The 10,023-nt window shown below is 36.4% G+C and overlaps 1 protein-coding gene across 1 annotated transcript in view; it reads right to left on the bottom strand.

Moving 5' to 3' along the window:
* Window positions 1–2,261: 2,261 nt before the first annotated feature.
* Window positions 2,262–10,023, bottom strand: part of NALF1 (NALCN channel auxiliary factor 1) — a 433,108-nt gene continuing 425,346 nt past the window's right edge. Inside the window, exon 3 of the mRNA XM_064408304.1 lies at window positions 2,262–5,781. Within this exon, the coding sequence (XP_064264374.1) occupies window positions 5,486–5,781 (296 nt within the window). The 3' untranslated portion in view covers window positions 2,262–5,485. The remainder of the gene's footprint in view (window positions 5,782–10,023) is intronic.

Below are 10,023 nucleotides of genomic sequence, written 5' to 3'. Positions count from 1 at the left end.
GAGAGGGCATCTAGAGTTTGGACTGAAATGTTGAAGCACTTTGAGTGCAGATTATCCCCTAGGACCCATGAATGAGATGTCCTGTGTCACCAACAGCCACTGCAACTGCTGAGATGAGGTCTGTGCTGGGATCTTCCTGTGTAAGTCAACAATTTCAAGGAGAAGTTCAGAAAAATAACTAAACTCATAAGAGACAGTATAAGGAAAGAATAACCAAACATGTCCCTTTTGCCCAAATTATTTACTTTTTTATTATAAAATCTATTTCTACAACTGAAATTCTACCTGGAAATTCACACTCCATAGTAAGGAGTATAAATAAAGCAATTTTGCTTTATTTTTTTTTTATAGCTCTTATCCTTTGGCATTTTTGTTCTACAGTATGCTGTATTTGTACTAATTGTAGAGAACATTTTTGTCTCTCTTTGTTGAAATAGGTCTATTTCTATATAGAGCTACACTGACATATGAATTTTTCTTTTCTTTTTTTTTTTTTTAATCTGAATTGCATTTTGAAGAATTATAGCTGTTTCTCAGATGGATTTTCCAAGTTGGCGAAGCCTTTTTTATTTATTTTTTTCCCCAGAATGACAGCAGTTCTTTCTGCCGTCTTTTGCTTCCAAGGGAGACCTCAAGCTTGTTAAAATTTGAAAAAGTGCTGTTAAGTATTGGACACCTAGAGGTGTTCAGTAATGTAATTTCTTACAGTTACTGTAGGAAATATTGGCAAATTATATACCTCAGTTGAGGTGGTTTGTGCTCCAGTCCAATTTCTCATAAAAATACCTAGCTTTAATGAGAATTATTATACTCAGAACTAGTCATTATTTTCCCAAGCTTTTCTGAAATACTGCTGACAGCTTCTTAAAAATGACAAAATCTCTTTTTACCTCACAAAGCTATTTAATTTCTTCACAATGACAAAGTTTCTGGTAGTTTGTCCTCCGTGCTCCATGATTAGTGCCATAGGTAAATTTTGAAACTGCTCCTTCACCAAACTAATATGAGTAGACAATAATAACAAAAAAGGAACATTCACCATTAACATGCTTTTGCCAATCTCTTATCAAGACTTGGCTAGGGCTGAACCCAGAGATCTTCTGTTTATGCACTATGCTCATGAGCAATTCCTGAGTAAAGATTATGGGATAGCAAATTGAGACATATGTGCTACCATGAATTTTTTGTGGATGCATGCCTTTACCTGTACCAAGGCTCACTGACGTCAGCATGACTGAGCCCAGCTGGTAGCCTGCCTGAGCAGGGCTTATCATGGGGCTGTGGTACTGATGGGACATACTGTGAAAGCTGAAGTAAGGACCAGGCACCTTCACAGACCCCTTGCTTAAGTGACTCTTCACATGTATCTTGTATTTTCCTAAAAACTAGGTCTACTCCGCAAATGAGTTTTGCTTGTGCTTTGAATAGTCACTCAAGACAGGTTTCACTGTGTAAATTAGTGTGCATGTACTACCTTCAGCTCTCATGGTAGGCAGGTATCTTCTGTGCAGAGAGGCAATGCTTGCAAAAAGGACATTCATTAGCACAAATACAGAGAGAGCAGGAGACAATGCTTTGTCCCTCACTCTTTAATAGAAGAGTATAACTATATAAGCTGAGAGTCACAAGGTGTATCAGATGACACCTGCTATCTCTGTTGTTTGAAATACATCTCTCATTCCTTTATTCTTTCTTCTTTAATCATGCAGAATAAAATTATTTTTATCTCTCAAGAAGAAATATCTTTGTTTTGTTTGTAACTATTGTTCCACAGATTCTTTGGCAGCTGATGGCTTGGTTTCATCATTTATAGAACTAAAACTTCATCCTAACATTTTGTTGGTTTTTTGTCTTAAAATTATAGTGTGCAGAAGGACAGCCTTCACCTGCTATATAAAAAAAAAAAAAAAAGAAAAATGATACTGTCTCTTTAATGAAAGAAAAGCAACAATATACTGTATTACTGAATGCAAATGCAATAAGGAATAACATATATCTCTGGTTATGTTATTTGACATTTGGCTTAGCAGTATTAACATATTGCACAAAATCTGCTTTTTCCCTATTGCAGAAAATAAGATGATAAAAGACATGGGAAATTAATTTCTTCTCTATGATCATAAAATAAATATTATTTTTTTTTCTTTTTCTTCTCATCAGTCATTTGCAGAAAGATTTTAGTGTTACTTCTTTGTTAAGCCAGCTCTTTATCATGTATGTATTAGGCATACAGTACAAGGAGAAATGGAACAAGATGGCAGTTATAGCAGTGGCAAGATGCAAATTTATTCTGAAAAAAAGTAATATGTGCACAATATCAAGCATGCTTAAGTTTGTGCCAGGAAAATTATTACGAATGAAGAATGGATGGAATGGAATTTTGCATCATACATGATTACATGTTGCTTAACTTCATAGAAGAGTCTTTGTCTACTCCTGATATCCCAGGTACCACCAAGAGAAGCTTCTTACCACACTGCTAGAGTGAAAATGGCAACACTTACCCCAGCAGAATTCAACTGCAACATGACTTTTTGTTCCAGAAATTAAAGCAATAGACCTCAAAAAGATGACAGAGAAAATTCACAGACCATTGAACTGCAGGCACTAACTCCAGGTAGGGAGAGGGGGATGAATTTATTACATCTTGTATTTGTAATTGAAAGTCTGTAATTGTTTTCTGCTTCATTTTCCCCAAGTTTAATTAGGCTACATTATGTATGTGATGTTGTTGTCACTGTTTTTCCTCCTGTCTCTCTCATATTGTATGACACATGACTGAGTGTAGCCAAGCAGTGGAGGAGTAATTTTTCACTGACACCACTTGAAAACATTTTTATAGAAAAATAAGGGATGAAGAATGAAAAAGAGCAGAAAAGAAGAAATAAAATACCTTAACGATAGATCTCTACATTAGTTCATCATGAAGCAAAAGAGAAATAATAAAAACTCTTCTTCAGGTGCCAATTCAATCGAGATGAACCGGACTAGGTACTCTATTGTTACAGTGTAAAAATAGATGACAGTGAGTAATGGTGTGAACAAAAAACCATGAGAAACATCACAGGAATGGATATTGGATGGCCTTTGCACAGCAGAGGTAGATAAAGGTTATAACAAACTGTTTACTGACCATGTACACTTACTAGAATTAAGAGGTCAGTTGAACAAGAGCTCACCTAGTAAGAGCTTTCTCAGTAGTGTGACTTATCAGCTGTTGTACAGTACCAGAGCACTGCCCAGTTATTGCTCCATCACATTTCAGTAACATTTCTGTCCTTCAAAAGTCTACATTCTACCATTAGTTAAGGCTTTTTCTTTTGCATTTCTACATTTTCCCCCAATTTTGCATCAATTCACTGTAATTAATACATGTGCCTCTAAAAGAAAAGAAAATAAATAAAAAAGCACCATGTTTTATTGAACAAAATATAGCATGTGCAAGGAAGGGAAGGGAGGAATTATAGAAACAAACCAGTACTGAAGAATTTTGCATTAGCTGGTGCTTTTTGTTGTTGTTGTTGTATTTGCACAGATCGTTTTAGGCTCCTCAGTCCAGGTTGTAGCAAAACACTATCAAAACAAATACTCTTGCAAAATATTTGAGCTTCGCAGCTTAACATGTGCATCTTGAACCGCTTAAGCAGCATGGTTATCTTCTTTTTGTTTTTCTCCAGAATTTAACAGACCGTAAATTGTATACAAAAACGCATTATGCACCAGTGATTAAATGTTCTTACAACATTAATATTTATCAAGGGGTATTTCATAGCTAGAAAGTAGGTAACTATATTTTATTTCCTAAGAGAACATTTTCTATAGTTTTCCTTCATTTCCCAGCTACACAGCAAACATCTCTAAAGTGCACTTCCCAAGTGTAGTTAGAGAATAGGAAGGAATGTAAAGTTTTTAAAAACAGCCCTTATTAACTTTTCCTTCCATTGATTCTACTGTAAACTCTAAAAAGCCTTTTTAAAAAGCAAATTCTCATACACTCAGCAGGTGAAATGTTCTCACAAAAAATAAAAGTAAACAAATTCAAAACCACCCCGAACAATGAAAAACCAGCATATTACAATCTTTTCTCTTGACTACTCATATCCTAGTATATATTTACTGTTTTTATTGCACATTTATGAAAACGGTTGTCCTATATATTTAAAAAAAAATATTTTCTTTATCTGTGCTAACACATTCTTGTGCATTCTTAATAAACTAGTTACTTTCAACAACATGTAGGCAATAGAAAAACAATGGAATCAAACCAAGGAGATAATTTGTATTGTAGATGTTAAAAGACTTCTAGTGTAATTCAGTTGTGAAAAAAGAGTTGAATTTTGGAAGTTCTTGGCTCCCATTTGTTATGGAAAGCTGCTGGTTATGTGGCAGCAGGAGAACTCAAAACGTGATTCACAATGAATGTCAATCCTTCACCTCCAATATGAAGGCTTCCCAACCATTCAACTTGCTGAGCATAACTGGTTTTACTTAACACATCTAGAAAAGGCTGCTCCTGTTCAACTGACCAGTGAGAAAGGACTGGACTTCTTCAAAACGGGTATTGGAGCAACAGTTTGTTATATATATTTCTTTATACTTTTTAACTGTCCGATCCCACCTTGTAAGGAGAGCACTTGTTTGTTCAGCTAAAAGGAACCCCCTTCATGCTCCTTTTGGGTTTGCTCAGTCAACTGTTTAGTGCAACAGTGGCAGAGGCACACTGGAATTGTGTACCCATTCATTGTGATTACACAGACAGAAGCAAATGTATGTTGTCTGTGAAGGTAGATGGGAAAGGGAAAGGAAATGAATGGTTCCCATGGATAAGAGGACAGTAAGGTTTGTTTGGGGTTCTTTTAATGGTTGCTTTTTTTAAATTTTTTTTTTATTATTTTATCTTTTTTGGTTAAATTTTGTTTTGTTGTTCTTTTTGTGGGTTTTTGTTGGGGTTTTTTGTGGGCTTTTTTGGTTTATTTGGGGTTTTTTACTGTTTTTTTTTCTTTTTTTTCCTTTTTTAAAATTTTTTAAATTTTTTTATTTTATTTTTTGCTATGTCATGAAATCATAGCAGTCATTCCTCTAATAGAAACTGACAGGACATAAAAGACAGAACTATCAGATGAACACACACAATGACTAGAAATATATCGACAGAGAAAAGACTTAATTTAGCCTCGAGAAACTGTCCCAAAAATAAAATCCTGTATTAACAAGTGCAAAAAACAAACAAAAAAAAAAAGAAACTCCAAACATTAAAACACAGTGTATAAAATGGTGTGAGAAAGTTAAGTCACCAAACAGCCTTTTAGTCAATAAAAAGCTGCATTTGTGTGTCCTTGTTGTTTAGGTAGTGGCCCATACTTTTCATTTTACCCAAAATGTCATTCAAGAAGAGCTCTGAGGGTAAAGCACTCAGTCTTTGCTATTTTTTACTGTAGTAATTTGGGCCTGTTGTGTTTCTATCATGTAAGATGAATCCTTTCTTTTATTCCTCATTGGTTGAATTATCTTCCAAAGTTGTTATGCTTCCAAAGCCCAGTCCTGTTGAGTTCTGTGCTGCTGAGACTGTAAGTACTGTATGTAACAGAATTAATACAAGAACACACAGTTTAAGTCTGCTGTTACACAGTCTTGATGCTGATGAAACTGTGAGCGATGTCCTGTGACACATTGTTGAGCCACTTGTTTTTATAGTCCCTTTGGGTTGATGATCTGATAATAGTCCCCATCTGACATCACAGCATTCTGGTTCTGCATTGGTTGGATAGTTTTCATAGAGCCCTGTAGGGTAAACACAAAAGAAAAATAAATACCAGGCACAAGGTTTGGCAGAAGTAGTAGCTTGAAGGAACAGCTGACATTTAGTCTAATCTGTTGAATCCATATCTTTGGGTGAGACTGAGGCCCTTAGAAGTCCTGTCATTCCATTACAGATATTGAAGGAATATCCATAATCTGAGAGGAAGCAGCATCAAAAGGTCCTTCAGCAGAAGCATGACACTGAGCATGATTGTGTAAAGAAGCAACGTTAAAAAGCAGTTGATATTTGAATGATAAGGGTGTTTGAATTCTTCCTTCTTGGGAAGTAACAAACAATGACAAAGTAAGAACGAATCAATCTGGATGTTTCCACAAAATTTGGACTTCAAAATTCTTCTTTCAGTATGTGAGCACATAAAGACATGCATTTAATAACAAATCATGATGTACAGATGATACTGGCTATTGTGATTTTCAAACCTATGTAAATTAAACTGCATTGCAGGAGCAGCTTCCTAGCTCATTGGAGTTCCTCCAGATGGATATTGCCTTCAACATATCCCAGAGGTGAAAAAATCTGTCTTGGACACAATGATTTGATCTCTTGATGTTTCTGATTATACAGATGGGTAATTTTTGCCTTTGAATTTTACTGAGTTCAAATGATCTGATTATAACTTTTTGAACACTAAGACAATTGACAATTTTGGAAATTGTCAGTGTTGTCTACATTACTATATAGGAGATTAACATAACCAGAGTGTTCTGTTTGCTTCTCACATACCTTTTCCTTTGATAAATAAAATAAACTAATTTGGCTATTTAACTAGTGTTCAAATGCAAGAATGTCTAACATAATCAACAAACACCTTTTCTCCATTTAAACTGATCTTAGATAAAATTCTGCAGTAAATAATATACTCCGTGGTAGAACTAGGTTTTTCTAGGAAAAAAAATCTATCAGTGGTAAAATATTAGGATAGTGATTTTGAAAGCAGCTTTATTTTTTAGAGAAAGAAGTATATTTTCTCCAAAATATCACAACAACAATATTACTTTCAAAAAGCAATTTAGGTGTGACATTTGGAGGTCCAGGCAACAGATTTCTTGAACTTTGTGAATAACTTGTAAAGAAAAGCAGCACACCTTAAAATATGATAAACCTGAATGCTTTGGTTCCTACTTCCATAAACAAAAAATGTGTTAGGTATGCTAAGAATGTTAAGATGCCTAGGTTGAAATATTTTTACATAGCTGACACAATTTTGTGCTATGCTATATCTGAGTCCAAATAAAGTTGCATTTGTTTTTGGATTTAACTAAACTTTTAAAGAATGAAATGAAATGGAATGAAAGGAATGAAAGCAACTTGTTTCATGTTCTGTAAATTCAGAGTTTATTCTATGCTAAAACTGACCAATTTTTCCACTTCTGCAGTCAGAAATTTAATGCAGCATTCCAAAGGTTGAAAATTATTTATTCTCACTCTATATCATAGCTGAAAGAATCACATTTTTCTTTAAGAAATTCTGTTGCATTTTGGAACTTCTGGACAATTGTTCATTGAAGGTATAATAAAAGAGTCTTATTTTCTGAGACCCATCTTTTCTGCATAAGTCTGTTTTCAAACATTGCAACATACAGTCAATGCCTCCCAAAGCAGGGAATTATGATTTGTTCTGTGAATTGCAGCAGCTCAAACAATTAGTAGTAATTGAAGAGACACAGAGACTAGTTAATGCTTTGATCCCACTGAGGCTTGTTTACTTTTCAAACTATGTTTTCTGCCTTTCTTGTTACTGGAAAACCCAGACTTCCTTTGAAATCAAAGTTATGTATATAAGCAGGCAATCAAAAGGTATTTAAATAGTTCATATGCACTTACTGAATTATTAATAAATTGATGACAACTCTACATTCAAAGATGAATTGAACATGTTTCTTAATATAAAATTGCATTTCCTCTTTATTTCAATTCAGCAATTGAATTTAGGTTATGAATTTGCAGTTCCATATTAAATAAACAATTAACTACAGAGCCTCTATTCATATGACAGTGTAGAAGATTTAGATAAATTCAGTAAAACCTTTTGTACTGAACAAAATACATGTTATTTGCCACATACTTGTTTGTAGTCACAAATATAAGTTTTTGCCCCTTGGATCTAATTAGTCCATCTATTAAGTCAGAGGGTTGCAAGTGCGTGACTTAACTGGAAATCCAGGTAAGCTGGCTACATCTTGGAAAATCAAGGAGGAAAAAACAGTTTGTTCTTTTATCAAAATATTCATAGAATAATGGAACTGGGTTGGAGGAGACCTTAAAGATCACCTAGTTTCAACCTCCTTGCTGTGTGCAGGGACACCTTTCACCTGGTTGCTCAAAGCCCCACCCAACTTGGCCTTGAACACTTCCAGGGATGTGGGCTCCACAGCTTCTCTGGACAACCAGTTTCAGTTCCTCACCACCCTCACAGTAAAGAATTTATTTCCAAACTTCCTTCCTAACATCTAATCTAAACCTACTCTTTCAGTTTGAAACCATTCCCCCTTGTCCTATCACCACTCACTATTTAAAAAAAAATTCTTCATCTTTCTTGCAGGCTCACTTCAAGTAGTGGAAGGCCACAATTAGGGCAGGCAAAGACTTTTCTTTTCCAGAGTGAAAAATCACAATTCTCTTAGTCTTTCCTCATAGGAAAAGCGCTCAGTTCCTTTGATTGTCTTGGTGTCCCTCCTCTGGACTTGTTCCAACAGGTTGATGTCCTTCCTGTGCTGAGGACCCCAGAGCTGGATGAGATGTTCCAGGTGAGGCATCACCAGAGCAAAGCAGAGGGGTAGTGATGGCCCCTCCACTGACTCCTTTGCCCTGCTGGCCATGCTACTTTTGATGCAGCCCAGGACACTTTCTGGGCTGTGAGTGCACATTGCTGGATCATGTCCAGCCTCTCATCCCTAGAACTCCTAAGTCTTTCAGGGCAAGGCTGCTCTTGATCTGCTCATCCCCAGCCAGTTTTTACATCAGGAGTTGCCTCGACCCTAGCACCTTGTACTTGATGTTGTTAAACCTCATGGGATGCCCCTGGGCCCACTTCTTGAGCTTGCCTAGGTCCCTCTGGAAGGCATCCCATCCTTCAGATGTGTCAACCGCTCTACTCATCTTGGTAACATCTGCCAATTTACTAAGGTGGAACCTGTTCTCTTCATTGAGAAAGATATTAAATAACACTTCATTGTAGAAGACCACTCAGTTGGTCAGGAAGGACTGGCCCTTGTTGAAGCCATGTTGACTGTCTCAAACCACCTCCCTGCTCTCCATGTGCCTTAGCACAGCTTCTAGCACAGGATCTGTTCCGTTATCTTCCCAGCCACAGAGGTGAGTCTGACAGGTTTGTAATTCCCAGCCTCTTACTTGACCTATCAACTCTTACGCTTTTTAAAGATGGGCTCAGTGTTGCCCTTGTTCCACTCACCTGGGACTTGACTTGATTGCTATGACTTTTCAAATATCATGGAGTGTGTCTTGGCAACTACATCAGCCAATTCCCTTGGGTCTCTGGGGATGTAACCCATTTGGTCTCATAGGCTTGTGTACATCCATGTTCCTCAGGAGATGGTGAACCTGACCTTTACTTACAGTGGAAGGGGCTTTGGCTCCAGTCTGCATCCTGCTGTCTGTCCAGTTAAAAGATGTAGGAAGAGAGGTTGCCATTCAAGACTGAGGAGAAACTGTTGTTGAGTACCTCAGCCTCCTCCTCATCCATTATCAGTTTTCCAACAATGTTTATAGGGATACACCTTCATTTGCCTTCCTTTCCTTGTTAATATATGTATAGAAGCCCTTTTTTTTAATTCTTTGCATGGCTTTACAAGTTCAGTTCCAGCTTCCTCTTGACCTTTCTTGCCCCACCCCTACATAATCTGATTTCATCTCTATGCTTTTCCAAGGTTACCTGTCCTTGCTTCCACTGCCTGTGCACTTACTTCTCTCCCTTTTGTTTGACTGGTATTTTTGTTAAAGTATTAAATACATGGGTATAAGAAATAAAAACAATATCTGTATCCACCAAACTACCAAGGCTTCCCTCGTCCTCTCTTGTCTGTATAGTTCAGTTTGTAGACATCATTATTTTATATTAATTGCTTTTTTGGTAACTATATTGCTGAGGCTGACCACTCAGCTCTTACTGGTTTGACATGTACTTTGCTTTTCACTTAAAATTCTCAGTTCTGTGTCTTAATTTCCCAACTTTTCCCAGCACT

Source organism: Passer domesticus, chromosome 2 (genome assembly GCF_036417665.1).
Source record: "Passer domesticus isolate bPasDom1 chromosome 2, bPasDom1.hap1, whole genome shotgun sequence".
NCBI classification, from domain to species: Eukaryota; Metazoa; Chordata; class Aves; order Passeriformes; family Passeridae; genus Passer; species Passer domesticus.
The sequence above is the reverse complement of the archived record's forward strand: the minus strand, read 5'-3'. Positions and strand labels throughout refer to the sequence as shown.